This window comes from Mesitornis unicolor, unplaced genomic scaffold (genome assembly GCF_000695765.1).
Source record: "Mesitornis unicolor isolate BGI_N332 unplaced genomic scaffold, ASM69576v1 scaffold3173, whole genome shotgun sequence".
Taxonomy (NCBI): domain Eukaryota; kingdom Metazoa; phylum Chordata; class Aves; order Mesitornithiformes; family Mesitornithidae; genus Mesitornis; species Mesitornis unicolor.
This window is the reverse complement of record NW_010172441.1, coordinates 18021-32993: the sequence shown is the minus strand read 5'-3', so window position 1 is coordinate 32993 and position 14973 is coordinate 18021. Positions and strand designations below refer to the sequence as shown.

Below are 14973 nucleotides of genomic sequence, written 5' to 3'. Positions count from 1 at the left end.
GAGAAGGGTAAACTGCTTCATCTCTGAGAGCTCCTTGGATCTGAATGGAAATTCAATTAGCTGCTCATATTATTACCTGTGCAGAAATCAACAATACTATGATAATAGCTCTTGCTGCAATTAGGGCAAGTTGTGGTCAGCAGTTGTGATGCATGAATCACGCTTTTTGTTAGCTGTATTGGCAAAGGAATTGATCTTTCGGATCTGTTTCTTGGTGAAAAATGGGTTCTCCAAAGATGCCTTTCTCAAATCTCCCTTTCTCCTCTATACAGGCACGCTCTCTCCATTGTTTTCCCTCCTCCTTTGGATAGCAGTGGCGTTTTGTACGGCAATGCTGTTTTTCATCTCCAAGCCTGTTGGTATTCGACCCTTTTTGGTGTCTGTTATTCTCAGGTCTATATATACTATAGGTCTCGGTCCAACCTTGATACTTCTTGGTGCTGCTAATGTAAGTACTTTAAAAAGCAAGCAGAATTTCCCTTTCAGCAGAAGTGGAGATATTAAGGGTCTCTTATTTTAAAAAAAGCCCTTTATTGGAGCTGTGCAAAGAACTTCTTTTTCTGGTTCACTGGTTAAGCCAAAACAATAAATCCTTTCCAGTCACCCTGAAACAGCAGTATCAGCAAAGTGGAAAGCTAAGAAAAAAAGCTGTTTTGGTTTTGTGCATATGCAAATATTTTAAAAATAAAAACAAAGTGAAATTCAAAGAAATATTGCTGAATAAGGTGAATCAAATTTACAGTTTCTCATGTTAAAAGAATAATCTTCTCTACTAATATGCTCAGCAAAATTGACCCAAATTTGTGAGATGTTCCTGTGAGGTTAAATGTATTTTTGAGAAGAAAAAAGTTTTCAAAATTAAAAATTCTCTCAGCCATTTTCCAGATCCCTTAACTTAGACATGAATAAGTTTGCATGTTTTCAGAGCTTGGTAAGATATACACTGCTGCTCACAAGTCGTCCATTTAGATTTCTGCCTGACTGCTACAGCTCTAATTCACCTTAGCACCAGGTAGCAAAGTGTTGGTCTATTTGCCACCAGTTCTGTGAGAATTTCATATACTTAAAACTACCCAGACATATAGTCGAAGGTAAAGGCAAGTAAGCAGTGCTTGCCTATGTCAAATCTGTGAAAGAAAAAAACATGTTGAGTCCTCATTACTTGTCCTGGACTACCGAACTGATGAGGTTAGCCCCTTTTGTATTTACTTCTGCACTGCTGTTCCCATGTGGGCAAAGCTCAGGAGCAATGTTGAATCTGATGCTGTTGCTTAAACGCTGTACTTCAAAAATGGCCCCAGTATTTTTTTTTAGGTTTTTGTACTGAAAAACTTGATCTGAAGGAAATGGTCGATCTCACACACACCCCACATACTTTCTGTTGCGTTACTATCTTTTTCTTTGTAGTAGCATGCCCAGCTGCTCTTACATGGTCTTGGGTCTAAACTCAAAATTGTTAGGAATTCACTCCTCAGTTGTTTTTTTAATGCCTTATGACATTAATCCCACCCTGCCTCCTTACTAACGTTATAGAAATAAATCACAATGTAATGAGGCACAGTGCAGTGTTAGCAGGGTGATGTATTTCCACGTACTCTCAGAGGCTCACTCCTGGTGTACCTTGGGAGCTGGGTTTCTCTCTTTTGACTCCAGCTATCTTGATGCTGCACATTTAGTCAAAGCAACCTATTTAGACTTTTTGCACACTACAGAAATGCAAACAATAAATAACAGTATTTTTCTAGTGGAATGAACCTAGCCTTTGTTTCCCCCCCCCCCAGCTTTGTAACAAGATAGTGTTTCTGGTGAGCTTTGTTGGGAACCGTGGAACTTTTACCCGTGGCTACAGAGCGGTCATCATGGACATGGCTTTCCTCTATCACGTCGCATATGTCCTGGTCTGCATGCTGGGCCTCTGCGTGCATGAGTTCTTCTATAGTTTCCTGGTAAGTATGTGCTTCTGTGGAGGGGAAAACTTTGCAAAAATAGAAAATACCGTTAACCATGCAGCTGTCTTCAATTTCTTCCTGACAATCAAGCCAAATCATGTGTATTTTTAGCATGCCGTTGTGCTGCTACCCCTTAGGAGCTGCTGTTTTCATTAGAACCTGTTTCTGTTAGGACTTATTTTATCTCTTTTAGAATTGAAAACTTGCCCCTTTCTTTTCAGACAATCATCATACAGCCTTTCTCCCACCTTTCCCCAGCGTACATATATTATGTGTACGTTGTTCCTGTATCTTGTGTAAGTCATAATCTCTATGGGGCAGGAGCTGTCTGGCGTGTGCATAATACCTATACCAATTAATCCCTTTCCTCAGTTCATCTTGCAGCCCTAATTAAAAAAAAAAAAAAAAATCCTTGGGAAATAGGTATGGCATGCCTCTGGTGTAGCAAGAAGAGTTACCGCTTTAAATGTATCCTGCTTTCATTTTCTTTTGTTGCCATTACCCAGATGGAATGCCTTTTTATAATACCATACAGGTGCAATGAAAATGAATCATACAAAATTATGCTAAACTCAGCTAACTGCTCCCTTCACGCTGAATAGCAGTAAAAGGTGTTTCACTGCTCTTGTTTTCTAGTCCTTTCGCTTTATACTGGAGTGTGTGAAACTTGCTGGGAGACTGACTGAACTGTGGTCATTTGCATGGGTTCACTTTCCTGTTGTCATGTTTTTCTCAGCTTCCTGAATAGCAGTGGGCTCCCAGCATTTCACAGAGGTGTGTTACACACACTAAAATTTTGAGGGGTTCAGTCCTTACTCTGGCAGAGCTTCTGTTGAAGTCAGGTTGTTCAGAACTTGACATTAAAGGTAGCTTCCAAGTTTGGGCAGATTTCAAAGGAACCAAGATTTTGTGGCCGTAGCTGCAGGACCTTTTTTCAGATGGATGTAACTCTCCTGCTAATTGATGCCTACCATAAAAAATGTGTACAACAGGTTATCTGTTATTCCTTCAGTGAGTAAGGTGATCTCTACCTTAAAATACTTCCCAAAGTGCGAAGTAGTTTAAGAAACGTTTTATGTACGTACTATTTTCAGTGACTGCTATTGACAAATATGATCCATGATTCATGGATGTTATGATTGTCCACATTTCCAAGTTACTTCCAGGTGTTCACTTTGTAGTGGTAATACTGTAAACTCAGATATTTGTTCCTCTTTTTAAGCTTTGTCTCGTATGAAACGAATGGTAACTGTCTTCCCTCTTCTGTTGTTATTAATCCTTTCAATTCTTGTGAATTGTGACTAATACCTTCGTCTTGGACCATTTTGATAAATCATAGTGTGTCACTTTATATCTGTAATCTGAGTGTTTTGAAGTGGAAATACATACATTATAGATAAGGTCCAAAGCACTACAGAACATCAATAGATTTGTAAGAGGAAAAAAAGCTATAGCTCCTTGAAAAGCTCTTAGCACGTTTAATTGCTATTTTAGGCCTCTGACATTTAAAGCAGTACTATCTTAATGTATACTTTTCTTTAAATTTAAATACCAGGAAGGCATGTAGTACAAGGTAAAGAAGAAGTTTCTAGTTTTATGCAAACAGTGTAATGAATTTAATTTTGTCCTAAAAAGAGATGGGTCTGATCCTTGTACGTCTAAGTGACTTTTAAATGATGCCATGAGCACCAAGAAATGGTTTACGGACATGTAATTACTTGCATACATTAGTGCATTTTTGAGTTGCAGCCCATGCATGTTTATTGCATAGTAGATAACATGAAAAACTAATTTGTAGGTGTAGATCCATAGTATGAAGGCACTGTTTTTTAATTTTAATTTAGCCTGGTTTTGAACATGGGGAAACAATAGATCTTGTTGGTAACCATTACCTGCATCTAGATAAGGCTCACATATGATATATAATTTGTGGCTTTGGCTTTTGCTCTAATCTATTTTAAACTTTAAAGTTCTGTGCTAGATTTTCTCCTCCTATAAGTGTGCCCAGCTCCCACTGAAATCAATGTGAATTGTGTGTTTATGAAGCTGAGAATTTAGAACATGACTAGATGTATGTTTCAGTAGTTTAGATTGTTTTCCTGTGTAGCATCTGTATATTGCCTCATTTGTATTCATTTTTCCTCTACTCTCTGCTTTTCCCAGCTGTTTGATCTGGTGTACAGAGAAGAGACTTTGCTAAATGTGATAAAAAGTGTTACCCGGAATGGTCGCTCCATTATCCTCACTGCAGTGCTAGCGCTCATCCTAGTTTATCTCTTCTCCATCATTGGGTTCCTCTTCTTGAAAGATGACTTTATCATGGAGGTTGACAGATTGAAAATCAGGACTCCTGTTGCAGGTATTTTTTTTTTTGTATTAAAATTTGCTTCCAACATGTACATTTTCTATCTGTCTAATCTAACTTTCCTCTAAGGAAATTTATTTTTTTTAGTTGTATCTGTAGGAGCAGAACTAACTGTATGCTGTGGAACTAAGTTAAGTCTCTGGGTAAAATCTGATGTGTAGGGTTGTTTTAGACTAGGTTATCTGTTGAAATACTAAAATCTAATGCTCACACTTGATTTATTATGTTTTCATTTCTAACTCATACTAATATAAAAAAAATAAATCTGCATTTCCTAAGCATTTGGAAGAGCAACTCCAAGTGGATTCTGTTGGTTCTCTACCCACCTTAAAAGCAGCTCATATTATTTTCTATGTACTGCGTGAGGCATGTGATCTTAACATGTTCAGTAGATGGATTCATTTGATTACTTTTTAAGCTTCATCCAGTAAAAATATATTACAGAATCCTCACTTCTGCTGATAGGAGATTTCCTGGAGCATCTTTTAAATTCAATCTGTATTTCACAAACATCGCTGTTAGTGTATATTCCTGGCTTCAGTAAATCATTGGGAGGTTTTTAACTGGTTTTTAAAAGGCCAGGATTTCAGCTTTCTGGGCTGAGAGATTTTACCAGTGTGGATAGAGAGTTATAGACTTGCTTGGCTAGAAAAAAAGCCAGGTCTGGTCTGCTGAGATCTTTGTGGACGCTGCCAGCCAACCTGCTGGGAGCATGGGCAGAGAAGTAACTGTCTGCATAGAAATACCTGAGAATAGCTTGTGATTAAATTCACAGCAGCGTGATTTTCCCCAATGCTGAGCTCTTCAGACCTGTACACAAGCACAGAACGACTGGTGAGATCCACTCCAGACTGTGTACACTCAGTGTCTGCCAGCCTTTTCCTGCATTTTTTATTTCAGGACCTAAAAGGACACAAACAAGGCAGAGCTCATTCAAGACTCATGCTCATGGTGCACTCATATAGCTGCTCTGATAGGAAAAAAAGGAACCCGACAGATTTCCTTTTTTGCCACTGGCTAAGTTGATTTTTATTCAAATTACCATTCATTTTTGGGCAAAACTTACAATCTGAAGTTTTATTTTGACAGATAATTGTGGCCATTGTAGAAGAACGCATGGATGATCTGGTCCAGTAGTACCTGTGTGTTTGTGTTTCTTCTGTTGGGTTCTAGGCAGATTTTTGTGGTGGGGTTGTATTCTTACTGACGTTATACATTGCCATTCCTGATTAAAAGCTCATGAAGAAAATATGCTGATTATATACTGATGAAACATAACACATTCCAAGACAAGTGCTTTAAATTTTTTCTTTATAAAGTAGCACAAAGAGAAAGTCAGGGTGTATGTTTTCTGTTACACACATTGTCTTAGACTGTTGCTTTGGTTGTATGATTTTGCCTTCATTTTTTTCCTCCTTAAACCTTTTTGTATCTCTGAATTGAAATGCAGAAAAATGTTGAATATACACAAGATAAAATTGGTTTGATAAAATCAAGCTGATGTACACGTTTACCCACTTTGGGAATGTTAAATTAGTGTTTTACACAAGCCTATACATATTTACAAATGAGTACCAAACTGTGTTATAATCCTTGAAAACTCTTAAATATTCTACACTCAGGATAACTGAACATCAACTTGGTGTCCTTCTTGTCAGCTTTTGTGAATAATTTATCTAATGGTTTTAAAACTGACATTATTTTCATATCTGACAGTTGTTTCTTGCTTTGAATATATTTGGTTCTAACCAGAAGTTGCAGCATTTGATGTAGATTCATTAATTTCAGGAGATGAAATGGGAATAGCTGTGATATACAGTAAATATAAAACTGTGTTTTTGTTCCTTGTGATTGCTTTGAGCTGTTGAGGCAGGCTGTTTGAGGAAGGAGGATTTGGTGGTATAATTTGTTCTGCTTTTTCTTCTCAACTTTTCAAATCAATGATTCATTTCTAGAAAATAATTATTTAAAAGTTTGCATCAATCTACTATCTTTTTGTCAATATCCTGCTTTTTCCACAGGTATTGGTGAAGTTCCCACTACAACCCTCACGTCAATGATGGGAGCCTGTGCAAAAGAGAACTGCTCAACAAGCATCCCTATTATTAACCCAGGTTAGTGCAAAAGTTCCCCCAAAGTGAAGGTCAATTAGCACTGAGGGATTTGTGTGATATTATTGCAGAGGCTTTTGCTAATGTGAAAAGTGATGATCATTGTTGTAAGTCGGAAGTGCTCCACTTCCGCAAGGCTTGGTTGGAGCTTAGTTGGCAACTTGCCTTTAATGGGAGTGCTTCCCACACCTGATTTCCAATTGCACTGACATTAATTTTGTTATTGAAAGCTTGCTGAATCATTATGCTTGAACGCACAGGTTCCTTCTTTCCAGCTGGCTTTGCTGAGAGGAAAAGCTTGCTGCTTATCTGCAGCATACTCACCTGCACACACTGAGCCACTATTACATCCCTTTAGAGACACGTAAGTTGACGTTAATGGCATAGCATATATCAGCAAGATTTTGTGTACGCTTTCTACATGCATCTAGGCCAAGGTTGTAGTGTAGCCGGAAGACCTAGGAGCCCAGATTCAGGATCATGTTACTGTGTGTACTTCTAGGGCAGTTACCAGATACTAGTTACCAGATACTGGGTCAGAAAGGAATTTTTCGTGGATCAAGCTGACAGTGCTTTGCCCTCTTCTATAGTTTGAGGCTACAGGGCCACTTGAGAGTTTTATTGGCCAAGTGGATTGCTGGACAGGGACCTTTGATGGTGGTGCTACTTCCTCTCGCTTCCTGTGGCACAGTCTCGTGGTGGTGGTTGGTCTTTCACTACAGATGTTAAGTTTGTTTTAGTCTCTTGTGGCCCCTGCAGTGTGGGTGTGTGCACAGTGGATGGTCTACAGGCTTCAAATATTTACTGCCACAGTTGCCTGTGGTTGCTAGGGACTGAAACTGAGGATGTAAGTGGTCCCCTCCTATCCTGTGTTCCATTATAACACTGTTTCACATGCTTTATTCTTCCACTATTAAATTTTGAGTTTTTAGGATCAAGGGTTTCAGGGATAGGGCTATAAAAGTAGGCTTTTTCTCCCCAGCTGGTGTGTAAACAAGCCTCATAAACAACATGGGAAGCTGTCTGACTAGATAGAGAAAACAGCCTAAGAGCTATTGGCAAAGCTGCTGCCTTCACAGGGTAATCAATCAGTCAAAAGAGACGCAGTGTAGCTTTTGCCAAGCTCTTTAAACAGTAGAAATCTCGCATTTCTTATTGTTTGGATACAGTTTCTTTAAAATTAAACAAGAATGAAAGGGGGGGCTATACAAAACATCTAAGTTCACCCTCACTTAATCTTGGATAAGTTTTATTTTTCCAGTAACATTAAAAAAACAACATTCAACAAGAAGAGTCTTGCTCATCTTAGCCAGTGAATCACCTGTCAAAAAGTAGTGCTCTGCCTTCTGTCTTCTCCTGGGACAGATCTCCGTTCTGGCAAAAACATGAGTGCAGTGGAATTCAAAGGCCTGAGATTTGGTGGGATTCATGCTGTAGCAGCATGAAGAAGTCCACAGCTGTCTGTGGGAAACAAAAATGCTGTCAATGGCATCTCAGGTCCAGAGTGGAGACATAAATATGTTGCTTTTCAGATCAGATCGCTGCTAATCATTTGTTCTTATGAGACTCAGCTTCTTGAGTTTCACTGGTTGAGCATGTGCTCAGTTGTTGCTCATGCTGGTGAGAGAGTTAACTGGGAGCCAGTCTGCTCTTCTCAGAAAGCATCCCCTGTCTGTATCCTGCTTCCTCACTGCTGCACTTCAGCAGGAAAATATTTTGTATCGTCTCCCTCAGAGTCTCCCACTCTTAACTCCAATGGCATTTCCATATCACTCAAGTCTTTGCCTGGTGAAGTGCTTAATCACTTAAAGGAACTTCACATCCTACAGTACGTGGCTCTTTGTGCTCTGTAGCCCATAAACACCTGTGTACGGATGTCTGTCTGTTAAAGGGGACATTTTCAAAGACTGATTCAACTCCCAAGCCTGGTGCTGCTCTGTGCAGGTTCAGCTAGGTCCACATGGGCACTCATGTGTCTCCCCTGCCTGTTCTTGTGTTGGAGATCAGGCCCAGAAGCGAGGTAGCTGTGGGCCATCAGATGAGGATTTTTGAACTAAATCTTCCTGTCATCCCACTTACTGCCCTGTGATTAATATTATGGGGTGGTCTTAGTGCTTAACCTCCACTACCTTTGAATTAAACTTAGTCAGAAGACAGCCTACCTAATGCTGTCTAGCCACTAATAGGCCACTCACCAGGCTCGAGCTGGTTGCAAGTAAAACCCCCTGAACCTCAATTAGTGTCAATAGTGGGTCCTTAGCAACAATTCACTCTACAGATCCACTCCTTTTGGTAGTATGGGCATAGTCTGTGCCGACAGGGGCTGAGTCTGGGCTATGCTGAGCATCCACCAGGGCAACCCAGCTGGGCAGAATATGTGCCAGTAGGGTTATGTGGCTCCCAGATTGAAGGTAGCTACTGATGCTCCACATCTGCGAGTGGAAACAGAATAGATGTACTGGTGTCTGCACACTCCCCAGAGACTACATTACTGCAGTGGGGTTTTCTGCCAACGTCGGGCAGTTTGCTGCCTAATTCTCTGGCAAAGAGCAACCTGAACTTGCTCTTCTGGGTGCAATATGGGATGCTGATTGTCTGTGTTGTAAGACATGCTTGTCAGCTGATAAGTGGTACCTTGTGCACTTTCTTAAGCATGGGCTTGCTGTGAATTTGCACCTTGGTGGACATGGAGAGTTATGAGTTGGAGTTTCTAGCAGATCACTCTCTCTGCTGTTGCATTTTCCAGTTTGTAGCCCTGGTTTATCCTTGCCTTTCACCAGAATCTGACCATCTGCTGTTTCCGGCACCTGAATCTGGTCTGGTGAACATTGAAAATCCTGTTCTGTAATTACCAAAATGAAATAGAAGTTGTGGCTTGTATAAAGGTTTTTGATTTATCTTGTGGACGGTCATTTTCTCAAGCACAGATATTAGCAGCAAAAAAATTGGTAAGAGTAATTTTTGGATAGGAGGAATTAAAGGCAGGGTACAAAAGCAGAGGAGATTAATTGGTATGACTAAGATCACAGTGCTAGTAAAAAGTTTCCAGATGTGGCAGAGAAAAAAAGGTTTTATTGTTTCAGTCCTTTCAGTTTCAATTTCAATATTTAAGCTTTTTTTTTTAAAATCTGGAGTTATTGGTGGTAGTAGTGTCTGTAAGAACAGTATAGTTTTACAGGGAAGTCTATCCTGATGTCTATTTTTGCTTTTCTTTTTACTCAGAGTTCCTTAAATCAGGAGTTCTCTCTCATTTAATTTACTTACATAGCAAAAGCAATGGTGACAAAGGCAGCTCTATTCCACAAATGCCAATCGTGATGCACACATCATGATTTGGGAAGCCATGTTTTAAATCCAAATTGCTTGTCTGTAATGGGAGTGCTTTCAGTTAATTCAGTTTATCAAAGTCTACCTCAGTGCCCCAGATGTGGTGGTTTGAGGCTGTTAAATACGCTGTTTCAGTTAACTATCTCATCAGGATGTTGTTATTTATTAAACTATGTTACAATAAGTGCACAAAGCAAACCAAGTGAGAATCACCGCCTTCACCACTTAAGCAAACGTATCCCTAAAGAGAAGGGAAGGCAGGAGAAACGGCAGTCACAGTCCTGACCCTTCCGTGCAAGCCAGCAGGACACAGGGAACAACTCAAGCAGGGCTTTTCAAAAGAAGGCTGTTGATGCAGCCACAGCATGGGGGTGAGTGCATGGTGGGAGGAATTCTGGCTGGGGCAGACGGAGTTCCCCTGGGGACTGGTGTTCCAGCCCAGCTCCTCTGCACGTTCAAATATCTCCTGCACAATAGTACCCTCTGTGGCTTGGCCAAAACCACGTGGCAGCTCTGCAGCAGAGATAAGAATAGAATCCAAGTTTTCAAGCCGAGGTCAGGCAGAGTCTTTCATTTAATGTATATCAGACCTGCGCCTGGGCACGTGTGCTAGTGGAAAGATCGTGGACAGATTTACTCATATAAAAGCCAGCCTCTCCTTATTGATTTGAAATGCTAACATGACCTGGCTTGTACATGAGTAGGTAGAGGAATGATTTCACAGGAAGACAATCCTTTTACAAATGTGCTTCTAATTCTGTGTTTATACTGCTTCTCCTGTATGTGTCAGCTGCACGCTTAAGGGGCCCGCTAAAAAAGCAGTCATACTGAAACCAGTGGGAGTACTTGCAAGGAAAATGGGTACTCCTGTGAATAGAGATGGCCACTCTGGATCATGAATAGAGTTTCTGTTGGGAAAACTGCTTGGGATTTTCAGGGTAATTATGCCTGGTGCACCTAAATATGTCACCAGCAGCAGTGTGCAAATGGACAGAGATCATCAGTGAAATTCTAGCTGAAGAATATGAAAAGCAGATGTGTATTGCAGTTGCTTTCTCTAATATGGAGTTGTGACTTTGATGAGTAATTACTTGATGCTGTGGTTCCTAAAGCTGTGTGTCTCCTGTTAGCAGGTGAAGAGGAGGAGGATGGAATAGAAAGGACCTGTGACACCTTGCTCATGTGCATTGTGACTGTATTAAACCAAGGCCTGCGAAATGGTGGTGGTGTGGGAGACGTGCTCAGAAAGCCTTCCAAAGATGTGAGTGTTTTGGCTGAGGAAATGCGTTACTCCCTGTGCATCTCATGAAAGCCAAAGTCAATTTCTGGAGGTTATATATATTTGTATGTAGTCTCCTCTAATGTCACACAGTTGATTTATCCATGTAATTTTTACATCCCAGATGGAATATTTAATGAGAAGAGCTAAGCTTGGTGTGATGATGATACTTGAAGAAAAGAACTCTAGGTAGTAGTTTACCCCTTTTGGAAAACTGAAGCATATTGTAACCTTCTGAGCACTGCTAAGAAGTGTTGCTGGGTTAGATCACTCTTCTGTTACACTAAGAATTATAAATGCAGACTTTTGAAAGGGATTGATTGATAAGTATGTGTCAAGACTCTTCACTGTAATACATAAGGTGTATTTTTAGCTGAAATTCAGCATGGCATCTGCCCTGGAATAGGTCCTATTGTTTGCTTGTACTCAACTAACATCAAAGTCAAAACAGAATTTCATATATCATGGTATATGTCCTCTTCCAGAAATTTCCTCTACAATTCAATTCATTTAAGGACTACTCATAATATTTGGGTGCTTTTGTGCACTTTTATTTAGGTTCAAAACCAAGGCAATCTAGCAGCACTTTGCTTGGTGATGCACACCATAACACAAGGATTAAATTTACAAGTAGGATCTCAGCAGGGCTTGCAAGAGTCCAGAGACAAGTAACTTAGATCTGGATGGAAGACCTCCTTGTGCTAGTAGTCAGAACCTAGGTCCTATCTCGGAGGTTCTACAGGAACTGTAGTCCATGCCGATGAAGTCTGTAAACAGAGACTTTGAAAATGACCCTTGCCAATTAGCAGTTATTTAATGCTAACTACATTAAAGCTCTTCTCAAAGCGTAGTACTATTATCCCAATGAACGTGTAAAAAACTGAGAAAATAAGTGACTTTCAATTCATTATCATGATGAAGAAAAGGTCTTGGGTTTTATGTTCCTCCTCCTTGCACTGAGTGTTGTCTCTTGTTTACCACAGAAAAACTTAGCTATTTTTAGAGGTGTCAATGGCAGTCCAGTCCAGCCTTTGCAAGAAGGAAAGTAAAGATATAAAAACAAGAGTGTGATGAAATGGGGAATATGAGCATTTCATAGAATCACAGAATCATTAAGGTTGGAAGAGACCTCAAAGATCATCAGGTCAAACCGTCAACAACACCATGCCTGCTAAACCATGTCCCGAAGTGCCACATCCACACATTTTTTGAACACCTCCAGGGATGGTGACTCCACCAGTTCCCTGGCCAGCCTGTTTCAGTGCTTGACCACTCTTTCAGTAAAGAAATTTTTCCTAATATCCAATCTAAACCTTCCCTGGCATAAAAAGTGTATGGGTGCATGTGTGGGTGTAAGTGTGTGTGCATGCATGTGCCTGTCATGTTCCCAGAAGACACGAGCTTGGTCTGCCCACTCTGAGCCAGCTTACAGCCATATGACTGCATTAGCACAGTGCTAAAACCATTGACATGCCCTGCTTGGGCTCAGAGTACAGTAGCCTGGCCTTGGCGTCGCACCAGTGTGCTCTCCTAGTTTCCAGTTGTTCAGTGTGCAAACTTGGCGTTGGTCTAAAGTATTACACAAAGTCATACCCTAAGCCTATCCCTGTATGCCACAAGGCAGTATTAAAAGGAGCTATCATTGCTCTCAGTGGGTACTAGAAACTGCATCTCCTTGTTTTCGTACTGGCAAGGTAATTATCTTCAATCGAGCAGTACACTAATGCATCTACACTGCATCCGGTACACACGCTGGTCTCTTCTTCCTGCTATGTGAAGCAACGTAAAGGACAACAGGATTCCCGAAGCAGTAAGAGCACATGATGCCAAACTTCCTTGCTTAGTCACATAGATAGTCTCTCTCCATTTATGTGAGTAAGGCTAACAGAATTTGGCATACAAAAAGATGTGTAGCTTTGCTTGAGCTAATGTGAAAATGTTTAATATTTCAGAAGTGTGCTATTTTTATAACTTACTGCAATCTTGTTTCAGGAGCCCTTGTTTGCGGCGCGAGTTGTTTATGATCTTCTGTTTTACTTCATTGTCATAATTATTGTTCTAAACCTAATCTTTGGAGTCATCATTGATACATTTGCTGATCTCAGGAGTGAAAAGCAGAAAAAGGAGGAAATACTAAAGACAACCTGTTTCATCTGTGGTAGGTGTTACTGAGCTATTGAGACATTTGATGAATAAAGGAATAAAATGAGCTATTCCTCAATATATTACGCATGAAACTAAGGGGTGGTTATATTCTACAAGGAAAGTCTATAAAAATGTCAGAGTTTGGTTCCAAATTTATTCTATTTATACTCTCAGTAGGAAAACAATTTTGTTTAGGAGTTAAAAGCTAGCTTTGCTAAGAGGTGGCTTCACATTCTCCACCCAGGATCTGAGGAAGAAGAGCCGTGTCTTACACTCGCATCATCATGACTAATAGAGATGGTGCAGCTGCTGACTTTATTTCACAACGCGTGATGCAGATGAAAGTACAGCTTGCTATTTCACAGCACGGTGCATTCCAGAAGGATAACAACAGCAAAATTAGCCTGTTTCAGAAGGTGATATGAAACAGGGAACGAAAGAATTAAATTAAAATCTTCCTCACAAAACGCACAGATAACTTGTGTTCGTTTTGAGGTGCACTCACAAAGAGGGGCAGACCTTCATTCTCCTAGGGGACGTTAGAAAAACCTTCTTTTTTCTAGGCTGGGTGTTGTTTCCGTGGTTGTACTGACAGGGATGAACGTTGTGCAGAGCACAACAGCTTTAGTGTCTGTGGAAAGCTCCATGCGAGACCCAGGGAGGAAAGCTGTAGCACTGAGGGAAACATTTGTGAATCCCGTCCTTCCTCAGTGTGGTATTCGTCTTCAGAGATTTGACCCGTTAGAGAAAAAAAATTAAAAATTCTTATGACTATAGCTCTGTAAAGACTGCGTGACTACAAAGCTGCAGAGACTCACCCTCGCTGCTAGGTTTAAGCGCACAAACAATCCCACTGCAGCTTAAGTGGGACTATTCACATGCTTGATGCTAAACATGTGCATTAATCTTTGCAAGATCAGGACCTGGACTGCACGCTGTGTGCTTACCAGTATACATTTAGAAAGAATCCGAGCCAACACTTGTAAAGCACTTTATAGCCCTCAGCATAGATGGCACTGTAAAACTGTAACATATTTATTATATTGTTATTGTTATTAAGAGGAAGTATCACAAAAGAGAATAAATGCTGCGCTGACAGAATTCTGTCAGGAATGCCTTCTGGCCTGCTATTTCTTGCCTGACAGTTACTGTATGCAGTTATAGCTTTTAAATTAAGATCCTGCAAATTTGTGGTCCTTTAAATTAGGTTCCTTTCTCTAGCATATTTAACAGATTTCTGTATTTTTATGTTGAAGTTTATTTTTTTGCGTTATGTTCATGTCTTTTTGCAGGACTGGAGAGAGACAAATTTGATAACAAGACTGTTTCATTTGAGGAGCATATAAAGTCAGAACACAACATGTGGCATTATTTGTACTTTATAGTTCTTGTCAAAGTTAAAGATCCAACTGAATACACCGGCCCGGAGAGCTATGTGGCACAAATGATTGTGGTGAGTCAATTTGGGCACGTGCTTTATGCAACTGAGAGATGCTCCTTGCAGCTAGAGCAGAGGATATCTTTTTTTTCCTCTCTCTCCGAACAATAGGAGGCATCGATCTGTATTTTTAAAGATCTTTTCACGTGTCTTAGACAGTCTGCAACAAAGCCTGGTCTTAAACATAATGAAAAAGATGAAGGCACAGGCCACAGTCTCTGGTTTGGCGTTCGTGCTGTCATGCTCTGTGGGCTCTGCTGCCTCATTAGCCAAACCAGGGGCAGAAGAGCATGCATCGTAACATCTGCTGCTGCTCCGGCTTTGTCCAGTATCTCTGGGCTGCTGTCCAGAAAAATAAC

At 40.4% G+C, this 14973-nt stretch overlaps 1 protein-coding gene across 1 annotated transcript in view; it reads left to right on the top strand.

Annotated features, from left to right (window-relative positions):
* The window catches only part of LOC104537468 (inositol 1,4,5-trisphosphate receptor type 2-like), a gene marked incomplete at both ends in the record, with an annotated part of 55432 nt that extends 40803 nt beyond the window's left edge, over positions 1-14629 (top strand). Inside the window, 7 exons of the mRNA XM_010180362.1 lie at positions 273-448; positions 1782-1946; positions 4113-4308; positions 6336-6428; positions 10886-11013; positions 13024-13189; positions 14469-14629. Of these exons, the coding sequence (XP_010178664.1) occupies positions 273-448; positions 1782-1946; positions 4113-4308; positions 6336-6428; positions 10886-11013; positions 13024-13189; positions 14469-14629 (1085 nt within the window). The remainder of the gene's footprint in view (positions 1-272; positions 449-1781; positions 1947-4112; positions 4309-6335; positions 6429-10885; positions 11014-13023; positions 13190-14468) is intronic.
* Between the last annotated feature and the right edge of the window lie 344 nt (positions 14630-14973).